This window comes from Muscardinus avellanarius (assembly GCF_963383645.1).
Source record: "Muscardinus avellanarius genome assembly, chromosome: 4".
In the NCBI taxonomy this organism is placed as follows: Eukaryota; Metazoa; Chordata; class Mammalia; order Rodentia; family Gliridae; genus Muscardinus; species Muscardinus avellanarius.
This window is the reverse complement of record NC_137789.1, coordinates 116,388,803-116,404,373: the sequence shown is the minus strand read 5'-3', so window position 1 is coordinate 116,404,373 and position 15,571 is coordinate 116,388,803. Positions and strand designations below refer to the sequence as shown.

Genomic DNA, 15,571 nt, shown 5'->3' with positions numbered 1-15,571 from the left:
ATTGACCATCGCATGTGCCTCCCGTGGAGCGAGACCTGGTTTAAGCTCAGGGTAGGCTTTCCTTCTTTCTTTCTTTCTTTCTTTCTTTCTTTCTTTCTTTCTTTCTTTCTTTCTTTCTTTTTCTTTTTTTGTGGAACTGAGAGTAGAACCCAGGAGCCTTCTACCTCTGGGCTACACTCCCAGACCTATTTTATATTTTATTTGGAAACAGGGTCTCACTAAGTTGCTGAGAGCCTCACTAAGTAGCTGAGGCTGGCTTCGAACCTGTGCAATCCTCCTGTCTCAGCCTCCCAAGCACTGGGATTACAAGTGTGCGCCACCATGCCCAGCTTTCAGGGTAGGTTTTCATGTGCGCCGATTCTCCTCTGCTCAAATGGCTTGTGAATTCCGGTAGCCTAAATGCTGTCTTCTCACTGAGGCTGCCTGGCACAGGGCTAATAGATGAAAACGATAATTACTGTCTGGGAGGTAAAGTCTCAATTCCTGGTGGACCCACAGACAATGGAGGCATGTGTGGAGGGTCTCTAACAGGAGGTAAGGTCTGTGGCCTTCTGTGACCTACATGAAATTTTACTGTTTCCATCAGAGTCCAGCCAGGAAGGCAGGGTTACTGTGAGTATAATGGAAAATGAATTTATTATAAGGATCAGGTCTTACACACTTGGGGACGAGGTGGGGGCATAGAGGTTGTCGAAGGGTCAGAGAGCAGTCCTGGACAGCTCTGCTTTGGGTCAGTGAGGCAGAGCCTGTGGGGGAATCGGGGAGCCAGGTGTGTCCAGCTGTGGATGAGCGTGGTGTCAGGGCTGGCACAGGATGAGGCTCACCGTGACTCCACCTCTGTGAGTTCATGTGAGGTATCTAGTGGGCCTGGCCACTGCTGGCAGTTGGGAGAGCACACTGGACACAGGGTAAGAGAGAACAAGTACAGACAGACAGGCTGGCACCTCTGACCCCTCGCCGTCAGAGCATGATGGCTTTCCTTCCACCTCCCAGAGGTGATGCCAATTCACTTTTGCCCAGACCAAATCTGGGACCAGGCGGGGAAGGAGATGTTGAGAGATGTAGCTTCTGGCCTAAGCTCAGCGCAGGACAGCCCAGCACACCTGCAGGGCTGATTTCCTTCCTTTCGGTCTGCACTCACCATCACGGGCTGGATCTGGATCTCCCCAAAGGCCTGTGTGTTGAAGGCTTGGTCCCTAACGTAGCAATGCTTAAAGGTCGGGCTTTGGGAAGTGACTGGATTCTGCAGCTCTAACGTCACCAATGGATTCACCCACTGATAGATTACAGCTGAACGAATCCTGGGAAAGGGTGGAAACGGCAGAACGTGGGACCTAGTTGAAGGGTCCTTCCGTTCTACAGTCCTGAGGTTCCTGGGGGAGTGCCTTGGGGACTGTATCTTGTCCCCTGTGCTCCCTGCCCACCTGCCTTTCTGGCTGCCCTGAGGCCGGCTGCTCTCCTCTGCTACACCTTCCACCACGGCCCTCTGACTCATCACAGGCCCATAGGAACGGAGCCTGCCAACCATGGACTGAAACCTCAGAAACTGTAGCCAAATAACCCTTTCCTCCTTAACAGTGATTTTTCTCAGGTATTTTATCAGCAGTAAAAAGCAGACTAACACAGTCATGAAGTACCATCAAGATTATCTATTCATCTTTTTTATTTTTGGTGGTACTGGGGGTGGAACCCAGAGGCTTTCTACCTCCGGGCTATACTCCCAGACCCATTTTATATTTTACTTGGAAACAGGGTGTCACTAAGTTGCTGAGAGCCTCACTCAGTAGCTGAGGCTGAGCTTGGAACCCGTGCGATCCTCCTGTCTCAGCCTCCCAAGCGTGGGGATGACAAGCGTGCGCCACCACGCCCGGCTCTATCTATTCTTCTTTTCGGATACCCCAGAAACGGGAAGGGAGGGCCTTGTAGATGGTTCAATCACTGTAAAAATATTCGGTGAAAATTGCACTTTGGGGGGGGCAGTTTTTTGAGATTTTGTTCAAATACAAATAAAGTGTGTGAATGAGCTATTCGTTTTCTTTTTATGTTTTTATGGGTGCATTATAGTCTCATCATAACGTAGTTCGCTGGCATAGGGTTGGTGATTCTGATGGCTGGCTGGTCTGTTGCTGCCGTGGGCCAAGAACTTCTAGAAGCCACTGGGCAACATGGGCTTTTTTTTTTTTTTTTTTTTCTTTTTTCTTTCTTGTGGCTCCCATAACCAGTGTTGGGCTTCAAGACCTGCCCTTGAATCTTCTCTGCACCCTGTTGTCAATACTTCTGGGTTGCCACAAGGTAGACTTAATTTTGACAGATAGGTCTGATCGATGGCATATAAACTTCTCAGTGCTCTTTTTGATAGTTTTGGGCTTCACAGAGGGTTTTGAGGACAGTCATATTCCTGGGTAGCAGATGGTGTCACTTCTGAGGAAGGTGGTGTGAGCTCATGGGGCTGAAAAATACACTTTTTTTGTGTGTGTGTGGTACTAGGAGTGGAACCCAGAGTTTTTCTACCTCTGGGCTATACTCCCAGACCTATTTTTATATTTTATTTGGAAAGAGGGTCTCACTAAGTTGCCGAGAGCCTCACTAAGTAGCTGAGGCTGTCCGCGAACCATGATCCTCCCGTCTCAGCCTCCTGAATGCTGGGATTACAAGTGTGTACCACCATGCCCGGCTAATTTCTTAATAATTGATTAGACCTCCGAACCCCCACTGCTTTTTTAAATAGGGTCTCAGCTGGGCATGGTGGCGCATGCTTGTAATCCCAGTACTTGAAAGGCTGAGACAGGAGAATTGCAGGTTCGCAGCCATCCTCAGCACTTAGTGAGGCCCTCTGCAACTTAGTGAGACCCTGTTTCAAAATAAAGAATAAAAAATAGGGCTGGGAGTGTAGCTCAGAGGTAGACTGTTTCTCTAGGTTTACTCCCCGGTGACACACACTCACAACCATTCTGCTCAGAATGTGGCATTGGCGTGTGTGCTCTCCAGCTCAGGGGGTGCAAATGAGCCATTCACTGAGGATGTGCTCATTCTGACCACTCTCTGTCACTAATCTAATTTATTGTTCTGGTCACTTCATCTGGATTATTTATCGAGTACTTGCATTTTAGACACTGAGGTTAGAATATAAACAACACTGTCTTTTACTGCATTTCTGATTGAATTCCTAAAACTTTCATTAGTGACTTGCCTGACTGAAAAGTCACTGGCGGAGCTCTGTTGCTCCGTTGCAAAACGAAGGGCTTAAATGATATCATAATTTTAAAGCCTCTAAAATCAAGATGCAGGAGATTTGACTTTCGTTTTTATTTATATATTTAGTGGTATTGGGGATTGAACCCAGGGGCATTCTACCTCTGAGCTACATCCTAGTCCTATTTTATCTTTTGATTTCTAAAGAGGGTCTCACATGCTAAGGCAGGCTATGAACCTGTGATCCTCCGGTCTCAGCCTCACAAGTACTAGAATTATAAATGTGTGCCATCACGCCTGACTTTTTGTTATGATCAGTCATTCAATTACTTTGTGCTTTTAAACACAGTGTTCAGTCTTTGTGTCTTAGGCTCCTCTATAAAATACATGAAAGGGGCTAGAGCAGGTTTCAAAAAAAAAAAATGTCCACTGAATATTAATAGATCTTTCTAGGAGGAAAAGTAGTTCTGTGTTCAATGAAGAATTGAACATGCTAAAGTCAATGGGTTTCTTTACTCTGGGACTTCTCAGAAACTTTTTCCATGCCAATATTGCTTCATGACTCTCCAAGTGGGAGATTACGTGTGTTTCCCAAACTTTTGTGATGGTGAGACCTTTATTCTCAGAAGCATCTTTGTAACATTAGTAATGACTTTCAGGATATATTTTGGGAAATCTCCCCCCCCCCCTCTCTCTCTCTCTCTCTCTCTCTCTCTCTCTGTGTGTGTGTGTGTGTGTGTGTGTGTATGTACTGGGGATTGAACCAAACCTAGGGGCATTTTACCTTTGAGCTATACTCCCAGTCCCCCCCCTTTTTGGGGTACTGGGGATGAAACTCAGGGGCATTCTACCTCTGAGCTACACCCCCTACCCTATTTTTTTGTTTTTTGGTTTTTTATTTTTTGAAAGAGGGTCTCACTAAGTTGCAGAGGGCCTCACTGAGTAGCTGAGGCTGTCGGGAACCGTGATCCTCTGGTATCAGCCTCCTGAATGCTGGAATTACAAGTCTGCACCAAAACGCTGGGCTTCCTTTTTTTTTTTTTTTTTTTTAAGTGACATACATTCATTTGTATTGTTATTAAAGCTATCTCAAATGTATTTCATTATCTTATTTGATTCCGCTGTTGGCCATGGTTTGAGCCTTACATACACCCTTCCCTTTTACTTCGTAGGGAGCTCCTTTCCTCTTGAACAGATGCAAAATCGGATGGTAATTTTGCTCTGTAACCTGAAACCTGTGAAGATGAGGGACCAGGTCTCCAGCAATGGTGGTGTGATAGTTCACCAGAGGTTGAAATTTTGGCTCCTCCCAATGGATTGGTTCCTGGAGACAGAATTACTTTTGATCCTTTCCTTTTTTTTTTTTTTAATATTCTTTATTTTGAAAGCAGGTCTCACTAAGTTGCAGAAGGCCTCACTAAGTAGCTGAGGCTGTCTGCAAACCACAATCCTCTTGTCTTAGCCTCCCAAATGCTGGGATTACAAGTGTGTAGCACCGCCCAGCTCCCAGCCCCTTTTGTTTTTGAAACAAGGTCTAGTAGGTTGCTAAGAGTCTCATTGAGATGCTGAGGCTGTCCTTGAGCCTGTGACCTGCCACCAAGCCCAGTAGGAATGTCTTACTATAAGCCTTGGAAGGCCCTTTATTTTAGCAAAGCTCTATCCTTGAATGCATTTCATATCATAGGTATCTCCCAATTTATGATCAAATACAGCTGTGTTGTATGCACAATATTGTTTCCTTTTTCTCTTCAAGTTATGCTTTCTATGTTCTGGTGCATGGGCTAAAATCCCACCGACCCCAGGTACATGGCTTGCTGAAGTATACATCTTATTCATACTTTGGACAATAGCACTCAGAACAAGCACACGGACGGTTTTGCAGAGAAACATTCCATGGAGCAGCAGCCACGGAGCTCTTAGGGGAAGGGGATGAGATCAACGGACACGAGAAACGATGGCATAACAGGACAGATGTCCACGAAAACTCAGAAACTATATATTTAACATTTTGATGACTAAGTAACAACCTTTCCCATCAGAGGACCGCTGTTCCCAACAAGACTGTTGGGACTGAGAGTCTCAGCCGAGCGGCTCCATGCAGAAGTCTGAGTCCAACATCTGTCACGCTGGAGGTCATTAATGTTCAATTGCATCCTTTTGTCTTCACGTTATTCAACTTCATTTCTCTGTCATCGGTTCAGCTGGGGATTAATCAACTATTTATGGGAAGATAGGACTTGGAGTCAGGGCAGTCACAATGGGGTTATAGTCTGAGGCAATGGTGGGGGAGCAAGTCACATTAACGACTCTTGATTTGTGAGAGCTTATTGATAATTTAATTAAACAAAAATATCAGAGAATAATGCTGACATATTTGTATTTCAAAAGGAGAAAGAGCTTTCTTGATCTTCATGAAGTATCCAGAAATGATTCTGTACTGAACCTACTTGGAGCTTCCTGATTTCTCTTAAGAAAAAGCTGAGAGGAGAGAATCAAGATATGGTTTCTTTGTATAAATCATATAATCATTACTAATAGTTGAAATCATGCCTTGTTTTTGTTCCCGAGGACAGCTAACACCATCGAAACACTGAAGTTGTATGCAATATGTTTGCCCTTATGAGTGGGGCAGAAATCTTTCATTAGGAATTGTTAAAACTTCAAATTACTTAGATGTTTGCACTTTGATATGTATTATGATTAGTTTTTTCTTTCATGGTACTGGGGATGGAACCCAGGGGCAGTCTACCTCCGAGCTACCTCCCCAGCCCTATTTTTTATTCTTTATTTTGAAACAGGGCCTCGCTGAGTTGCAAAGGGCTTCGCTAAGTAGTAGCTGAGGCTGTCTGTTAACTGGGATGCTCCTGTCTCAGCCTCTCAAATGCTAAGATTACAAGCCTACGTCACCATGCCTGGCTAGTTTTTTAGTTTTAAATATCAAATAATGAACTGATTAGTTATCATCTCTGTGTATGTCTCACAAACATTTATGAAAGGGGGAAATGAAGTATAGATACCGAATTAATTTACCTAGGTATTCAAAGTCATGCAATCCAATTATATAATTAGAATAACAAAGTTTTAAATATAAACATTCATGCCGGGCGTGGTGGCGCACGCTTGTAATCCCCGCGCTTGGGAGGCAGAGACAGGAGGATCGCGCAGGTTCGAAGCCAGCCGCGTGCGCTGGCTTAGGAGACCCTGTTTCTAAATAAAAATATAAAAAAATAGGTCTGGGAGTGGGAGTGTAGCCCGGAGGTAGAAGGGCTTCCAGGAACCCCAGTACCACCAAAAAAAAAAAAAAAAAAAAAAAAAAATATATATATATATATATATATATATATAAACATTCATATCTTTGATGTGTTATAACAAATGAGTTCACAGAATCAGCTAAATAATTTGCACTGTAAAATTCCATGTCTGTGATAATAGGTCTAGCTAATTTCTTTCCATTTACTTAATTACTTAATAGGTAAAATAAAACCTTGCAGGGTGTGGTGGTCCATTCCTGTAATCTCAGTACTTGGGAGGCTGAGACAGAAGGATGGCAGGTTGGAGAACAGCTCCAGCAAGTGGTGAGACTCTCATGAACCTGGGGAGACCCTGTTTCAACACAAAAATAAAACAGGGATGGGCGTGTAGAACCGGAGGTAGAATCCCAAGGGTTCAATCCCCAATACTACACATACATACAAATAAATAAAAAAGCCGGGCATGGCGGTGGCTTGTAATACCAATACTTGGGAGGCTGAGACACCGCAGGTTCGGGGACCGTCTCCGCAGCTTAGCGAGGCTCTCAGCAACCTAGCGAGACCCTGTTTTCAAATAAGAAACAAAATTGGACTAGGAGTGTAGTTTGGAGGTAGAAAGCCTCTGGGTTCAATTCTCAGTACAAATAAATAAAATCAAATTGTCGATATATTAGAACGTCATTATGCAAAATCGCCACACTTCTCAACAGAGCTAAATCTTACATTCAACTTGTAGTATATCTCATAATGCCAAAATCAACACCTTCACACAACTGACTTCTAGTCATCTGAAAACCTCAGTTAAGTTTTCGATACGTAAGCGGCTAGCTGATATGGGAAAAGAGGGCCGAGCGCTCCCGCCCGCGCCCCCCGCTCTTCACCGGGGACAGCCGGGCGGCTCCAGATGGCGCCTGGTTGGGGCTGGACATGGCTTTGGAGAAACTTCAACCGACGAGGCAGTCCTGTCAGGATTCTGCTGTGCGTCCCCCCCCCCCCCCCCGCAGTTCCCAGGGTGGGAAGGTGCTGACCGGAGGCCCTGGGACGCCCGCCCACCTGCCACCACCTGTTCCCTCCTTTCGCCCCGGGCTATAAATTCTCCGCGCTCAGAGGCTCGCCGCGCTCGGCCCGCAGCTCCTGCCGCCAAGACTTCATCTTCCTGCCAGGCCGGCTCGGTCTCCCCCAGAGGACCCGGCAGGCCTCCCGAGCCACCACACCCAGCTCCGCAGCAAGGTGGCCTTCTGATTTTCAACTTTCCTTTAGGAGAGAGAAAAACAAAGACTTTTTCTTGAGCACCTCCATCTCCCCCGCCCTTGGGCAAGTGAAGGGCCGCCCGCCGGGCTATCCAGCAGCACCGGGGCCGGCCCCGCCCTCCCCACTGTAGACATCCGCACGCGCGTCGATGGGCCGGTGACTTCTCGGCTGAGCGCCGTCGGGGAGCGCTGGTCCCCAGCCCGCGGGCCGGGCGGGATGAAGTCCTGCAAGGCCGGCGGCCCGGCCGCGGGAGCGCGCGCCACGCCCCCGAGCGCGGGCGGGGCGGAGAGCGCGTGCGCGTGCGCGTGCGCGGGGCCGGGGCGGCGGGAGGGCGCGTGCGCGTGCGCGGGGTCCGGGCGGCGGGGGAGCGCGGGCGCATGCGCGGGGCCCGGGCGGCTGGAGAGCGCGGGCGCCTGCGCGGGGCCCGGGCGGCTGGAGAGCGCGGCGCGCAGGCGCCTGGCGGCCAACGCGCGCGAGCGGCGCCGCATGCAGGGGCTCAACACCGCCTTCGACCGCCTGCGCCGCGTGGTGCCCCAGTGGGGCCAGGACAAGAAGCTGTCCAAGTACGAGACGCTGCAGATGGCGCTGAGCTACATCATGGCCCTCACGCGCATCCTGGCCGAGGCCGAGCGGCTCGGCTCGGAGCGGGACTGGCTCAGCCTCCACTGCGAGCACTTCGGGCCCGACCACTACCTCCCGCTCGCGGGCGCCAGGCTGCCGGGCGAGGGCGAGCCCTGCGGCCAGAGGCTCTTCGGCTTCCAGCCCGAGCCCTTCCCGATGGCCAGCTAGGCGCCGAGCGCCGGCCTGCCCAGGCACCGCGGCTGCACATAACACGAGCAAACGTGGAGGGTGCGTTCACGCCCATGGACAGTCTTTTGAGCACACCCCCACCTTGGTGTATTTTGTAGGTTTCATTAGTGACTTGTGAATTACGTTGCCTGGACCAAGGAGAGGGAAAGCAAACTTGAGGAATAAAAATGGGTTTGGCCTCTACTGCAGTCTGAGTCCTCGGGAAAGAACCATCTTCTTAACACGTTGTAAACTTGTCCGGTTGTAGTGGAGTGACAGGACGCGTTGCTGATGTTTGCCGCCTTCCCGTCGTGGAAATGCGATCTTGCAAGTGTATCGTGTGTGCATGCACCACGCAGTCGGACTTTTCCTTTTGGGTAGAGTGCATGGGCATGAGTGCGCTGTATTTTTAAATGTGTACACATGATTAAATATAGATTTGGTTAAATATACCGTGGTTGTGTTTTCATGTCAAGTACCCTGCTAGTTTCCTGATGACACTGAGGACCTCCTTGGGGGCGGTCATGTTGAGTAAAGATGTGGGTGTTTAAATTAAACCTCACCAATCGGCAAGGGTGCTGTGTTATAATACTTGGTCAGAATAGACAATCTGAGGAGAGCACAAGCAATTAATTTGAAAGTTCTCTCTGTCAATTTGGAAACTATGGTGATTATTTTAAAGAGATATTAAATTGAAGTAATACTTAGCTTTTAAATAACAAAACACATAGTTCCTCAACATTTTATTATACTTGCTAAGCCAGTTACTAAATTCCTTATGAAAACCTAAATATTTATTACTACATATACACACAGGAATATATATATAATTTATATGCATATACATATATGTACATATACATAGGAATATATAATTTATATGCACATACATATATGCAGACACACAGGAATGTGTGTGTGTGTGTGAATTTCTTTTTGTGTGTCGTGTGGTACTGGGGATTGAATCCAGAGTTATTCTATATCTGAACTATATCCCCCGTCTTATTTTATTTTTAAACAGAATCTTGCTAAATTGCTAAGGCTGGCCTTGAACCTGCAATCCCCTGTCGCAGTCTCCTAAATACTTCCATTACAGGCATGTGCCACCACTCCTGGTTTATATACATTATTTCTACAATGAACACGGGAAGAAATAAAAAGATGTTGCTTGTGAAAACAAGTTCTTTTTTTTTTTTTTGGTGGTACTGGGGGTGGAACCCAGAGGCTTTCTACCTCTGGGCTATACTCTCAGACTTTTTTATACTTTATTTGGAAACAGGGTCTCACTAAGTTGCTGAGACCCTCACTGAGTAGCTGAGGCTGGCTTCGAACCTGCACGCTTCTCCTGTCTCAGCCTCCTGCCGGGGTCCAGCCTTAGCAGAGTCGGGGTTCGTGTGTTGATGAGGGGGAAACCGAGGCCAATAATGAAAGAATGACCACACACATGAAATAGATTGAACCTTTTTTTTAAAATTCAGGATTTGTTATAGTTTTTATACTTTATTTTTTGGCAGAAAAGCAAGAGCATAGTCATGTAAGCAGGATTGCCAAGGACAGCAAAAGTTATTATTTTTTATAAAGCTTAGGGCAAGGGTTCCAGACATTTAAACAATCATAGTGTGTTTTGTCTCACTAGAACCTTGATCTTATACAGTGGTTCAAACTAAGGTCAGTTTGAACTTACTGTTTGGCCCAATATCTTTATCCTTGGGAAAGAATCTTTATTGTCTGAGTTTTTTATAAGCTGCTGCCCATCGGTTTTAGTTATAATGTTTGTCCATAAAATTTTAATTATACATATTAATCCAAATAAACCTAAACTAATTTTATGAAGAAAGGAATGCTAGACATACTTCATGGGGGCTCTACGCTGTTGCGGATCCCCTGATCGAGCTTTCTCAAGATCTGCATGATATGTGGTAGCAGCCTCCCACGTGCGGGGATTACAAGCGTGCGCCACCACGCCCGGCCCCATTTATTTTATTTTATTCATTTATTTATTTTTTGCCATACTAGGAATGGAACCCAGGAACATTCTACCTTCAAGCTACACCCACAACCCTATTTTTTTTCTACATATATATCTTTACTCTTTGTGTGTGTGTGTGGGGGGGGGGGGGTCTGGGGATGAAACCCAGGGGCTTTTCTACCTCCGGGCTATACTCCCAGACTTATTTTATACTATATTTGGAAACAGGGTCTCACTAAGTTGCTGAGAGCCTCACTAAGTAGCTGAGGCTGGCTTCGAACCTGTGCGATCCTCCTGTCTCAGCCTCTCAAACGCGGGGATTACAAGCGAGCGCCACCACGCCCGGCTCTCTGAGGCTGGTTTTGAACCTGTGATTCTCCTGTCTCGGCCTCTCAAGTACTGTGATTACAAGTGTGCACCACTACACCTGGCTACATTTCTTATTTTCAAAGTCCAACCTTTATAGAGAGGATAAGAAATTTCTGGCCGGGCGTGGTGGCGCACGCTTGTAATCCCCGCGCTTGGGAGGCTGAGACAGGAGGATCGCGCAGGTTCGAAGCCAGCCGCGCGCGCTGGCTTAGGCGACCCTGTTTCCAAAATGAAAATGGAAAAAATAGGTCTGGGAGTGTAGCCCGGAGGTAGAAGGGCTTCCAGGAACCCCAGTACCACCAAAAAAAAAAAAAAAAAAAAAAAAAAAAAAAAAGAAATTTCTGAAGTCTACCTTTGAATTGTTTTTGGATTCACTCTAAGCAACCTTTTTTTTTTTTTTTTTTCGGATCTGGGGATGGAACCCAGGGGCATCCTACCTCCGAGCTACTCCCTCTGCCCTATTTTTTATTCTTTATTTTGAAACAGGGTCTCACTGAGTTGCAGAGGGCCTCACTAAGTAGCTGAGGCTGTCCACGAACCGCGATCCTCCGGTCTCAGCCTCCCGAATGCTGGGATTACAAGCGTGTGCCACCATGCCCGGCTACTAAGCAACATTTTTATTTGAGAAAAGTGTTTCTTTCTTTTGCTCACATTCTTTGAGGAGCAAATGGGTGTTGGTTGTCCAGATGAAGGTGTTCTGAAAATCAATGCTGGGCTCTTGCCTTTAGAACCAGACATATGATTCAGATTTGCAGAATTTGGAATCTTTCCCTCTGATTTCTTCAAGTTGTTTACTCATAGGGCTGCTCTTCAATGCTGATAGAAAGTTTCTACTTTTACCATGTTTAACTGTTTTGTTGCATTTTTTTTTTTTTTTTTTGGTGGTACTGGAGTTCCTGTTCCTGGAAGCCCTTCTACCTCCGGGCTACGCTCCCAGACGCATTTCATACACCTTTATTTGGAAGCAAGGTCTCCTAAGCCAGCGCGCGCGGCTGGCTTCGAACCTGCGCGATCCTCCTGTCTCTGCCTCCCAAGCGCGGGGATTACAAGCGTGCGCCACCACGCCCGGGTTCGTTGCATGTTTTCTTAAAGTAAACAATACACTCTTGGAGTCTTTGTACTTTTTCAGTATTTTTGCTTCTTTAAAGCTGAGTGTATTATTTCTTGCTTCTTGATTAAAGAGTTTCTGTATTTTGGGTGTCAGTTTGGCTTTGGGTTTTAGGAACATACTTGAGTTATCCAGAACCAACAACTGGAAGCAGTATGGGCATGTTCCTTCAAAAGTAGTATTACTCAATAAATTGCTGAGGCTGGCCTTGAACTTGCAACCTTCTTGTCTCAACCTCCCAAATACTGGGATTATAAGGATGCACCACCATGCCCAGCACAATTTGTGTGTGTGTATATATATATATTGGCAGTATTGAGGATGAAAACCAGGGGCATTTTACCTCTGAGAATCACCCCCAGCCCTATTTTTTATTCTTTATTTTGAAACAGAGTGGCACTGAGTTGCAAAGGGCCTCACTAAGTAGCTGAGGCTGGCTTTGAACCTGTGCAATCCCCTGGTCTCAGCCTCCCAAATGCTGGGATTACAAGCTTGAGCCACAACACCTAACTACAATTTGTATATTTTGAATGAGAATAATTTATTAAAGTTATTTTTATATCAAATACATTTGTACACTCAAAAATTGGTTTACTATGAAAAAGTAATCTGGAAACCAGAAATTTTTCTGCATTTCAAAGAAAACTATATGTTTATTTTAGCCTTAAGACATTTACCATCAAATAATATTGAAATATTTTAATATTTTCTATTAGGGAAACTTTCTTTCTTTCTTTCTTTCTTTCTTTCTTTCTTTCTCTCTTTCTTTCTTTCCTTTCTTTTTTTTGGGGGGTAGGTAGTGGAAGTTGAAGCCAGAGGCATTCTATCTTTGAGCTATACCCTCAGCCCCATTTTTTTATTATCTATTTATTTATTTTGTGATACTGGTGATTGAACCCAGGAACATTCTACTTCTCAGCTATATCCCCATTCCTATTTTATTCTTTAAGACAAGGTCTCACTAAACTGTGGAGGGCCTCAGGAAGTTGCTGATGTTGGCTGTGAACCTGTTTCTCCTGTCTCAGCCTCCCAATACTGGGATTACAAGTGTGCACCACCACACTTATAATATTTATTTTTTATTTTGCAACTGGTCTCTATAAGTTGCTGACCCTGTTCTCAAAACCTGTGACCCTCCTGTCTTAGTCTTCCAAGTATTGGAATTACAATTGTGCACCACCATGCCTGCTGAGGGAAACATTTGCTATTCAACTTGTATGTTAAAGTTATCTAGCATAGCCAGGCAGGGTGGTGCACATTTGTAATCCCAGTACTTGGAAGACTGAGAAAGGAGGATCGCAGGTTTGCGGTCCTCAGCAACTTGTGAGGCCCTCTACAATTTAGTGAAACCCTGTTTCAAAATAAAGAATAAAAAAATAGGGCTGGGGGTGTAGCTTGGAGGTAGAATGCCCCTGGGTTCCATTCCCCAGTTCTGCAAAGAAAAAAAAATCTTTTAGCAAACTGTTTTTATATGCCTGTACACTATAGCCCTATTCTCAGTATTTATGGCACAATTCTCAGAGGATTGAAAAGTGTGTTTTCTCTATTTCTTGCAATTCCAAGGCTATTCTCTTTAGAGTTGGAAGAGGCTATTATTTACACATTAACAAAAAGGCAGCTTGTTTGTGGTTCTATGACATCAAGTTTGCTAACTCATATAATTAGAAATAAGAGGCGAACATATTTTTAACAAATATGCAATTTTTTTGCACTGAACAGATTTTTAAAAACATGATATTAGCAACTTTTAAAGCATACTGATGACCACTGCATTGTGAGAGTTTAGAAGATGCTTGGCACTATTCAAGCAGCGTTTCTGTAATTAACTGAGACACTGACCCACGTGAAGCTGCAACAAATGGCCATCGGTGAAGTCTCAGGAGCTGTGTCTCACTGGTAAGGCATGTGGATTTTCAACTCGCTTGTCAGCAACAGTGCAAATACTTTAAGTCTGACTTGCCTAAGGGCCAGGGAAGGATAGTGAATAAAGGCCACTGTGAGTACATTCACCTATGTTCCCAGTTTCTCTGGCAGCTTTGAGTTTATAACCAACTTATGAATAGCCCATATTTGAACAACTCAAGGTCACAGCTTCAAAGGTACTTTGGAAGCATTCACCGAGAGAAGGGAGATAAGAAGAAGCTGCCATCGGCCAAAACAATTTGGGTGTCTGACTCTGTTTCCTATATCTCTCCTTGCAGCCCGATTTAAAACAAGACAAAACTGCCAGCAATTTTACTAATTAGAAGTTGAGCCGGGTGTGATGGCGCACGCTTGTAATCCCTGTGCTTGGAAGGCTGAGACAGGAGGATCGCACAGGTTCGAAGCCAGTCTCAGCTACTTAGTGAGGCTCTCAGCAACTTAGTGAGTCCCTGTTTCCAAATAAAGTATAAAATAGGTCTGGGAGTATAGCCCGGAGGTAGAAAAAGCCCATGGGTTCCACCCCCAGTACCACCACACACACAAAAAAAACCGTGTCACTATTTGGAATTCAGATTCTTTCTTCATTTCCATGACTAACCAAGAGGTGAAGAGCGCTTTAGTTGCATATAGAAAAGGGAGCTTCCAGAACCATATGGCTTTTGGAAACCAAGAGCCAGAGCCAGGCAACTCAACCCCCATCCTCTCTCTCCTCTCTCCTCTCTCTCTCTCTCTCTCTCTCTCTCTCTCTCTCTCTCTCTCTCTCTCTCTCACTGGCCCACCTTTAGAGGGTCTTGGGCTTCCTCTAGTTGCTTCATGACTGCTGCATGTCAAATGAGAATAGCACCAGCAAAAAGGTCAAATAAGACCAACATATGTATTTAGGCATGCACTATTCATATAACCAGGAAACAGTATATTCTAAGTGGATGTCAACACTACAGGTTTTTTTTTTTTTCCTGTGGTACTGGGGTTCCTGGAAGCCCTTCTACCTCCGGGCTACACTCCAAGACCTATGTTATACTTTTGAAACAGGGTCTCTTAAACCAGTGCAGCTGGCTATGAACCTGCGCGATCCTCCTGTCTCCGCCTCCCAAGTGCAGGGATTAGAAGCGTGCGCCACCACGCCCGGCCTTACAGGTTTTTTTTTTTTTTTTTTTTTTTTTTTTTAATGGCATTGGCAATTGAACTCAGGGGTATTCTAACTCTGAGCTATACCCCCAGCCCTATTTTGTTTTTTATTTTGAAACAGAGTCTCGCGAAGTTGCTGGCGTTGGCCTAGAACTTGTGATCCTCCTGTCAGCCTCCCAAGTGCTGAGATCACAGGGGTGTACCACTACGCCCAGCTCGAACACTGCAGCTGTAAGCCATTGTGCTCCTTTGGACTTTTCTAAATCAGAAAAGTTCTGTGATCAACTCATGGTAATAAAATGATTCTTGTCAACCTTGACTGCTCACTGAAATATCCTGGGAAGAAAAAATATATAGATGGCCATGTTACCCCAGAGCTTATGACTTGAGGAGGTAGGATACACCTAGGTTCAAACTCCAGTGCCAAGAAAAGTCTATTAATAGTAGTTATCAAGGCCGGGCATGGTTACATATGCTTGTAATCCCAGTACTTGGGAGGATGATACAGGAGAATCACAGGTTCACAACCAGCCTCAGCTACTTAGTGAGGCCCTCTGCAACTTGGTGAGACCCTGTTTCAAAATAAAA

At 45.5% G+C, this 15,571-nt stretch overlaps 1 protein-coding gene and 1 pseudogene across 2 annotated transcripts; one reads left to right on the top strand and one right to left on the bottom strand.

The window, feature by feature from the left end:
* Window positions 1–7,913: 7,913 nt before the first annotated feature.
* Window positions 7,914–8,486, top strand: ATOH7 (atonal bHLH transcription factor 7; the record flags this gene model as incomplete). The annotated part of the gene is made up of 2 exons (XM_080695366.1): window positions 7,914–7,990; window positions 8,102–8,486. The coding sequence occupies 2 exons, from the start codon at window positions 7,914–7,916 to the stop codon at window positions 8,484–8,486; spliced, it is 462 nt and encodes a 153-aa protein (XP_080551492.1).
* Window positions 8,487–8,687: 201 nt separating this feature from the next.
* On the bottom strand, window positions 8,688–15,223 carry LOC308262393 (UPF0711 protein C18orf21 homolog; annotated as a pseudogene). Its single transcript has 4 exons — window positions 15,187–15,223; window positions 11,888–12,177; window positions 11,430–11,673; window positions 8,688–8,887 (listed from the first exon to the last, which is right to left on the bottom strand). The product of its transcript is annotated as a UPF0711 protein C18orf21 homolog (transcript).
* Window positions 15,224–15,571: the final 348 nt, after the last annotated feature.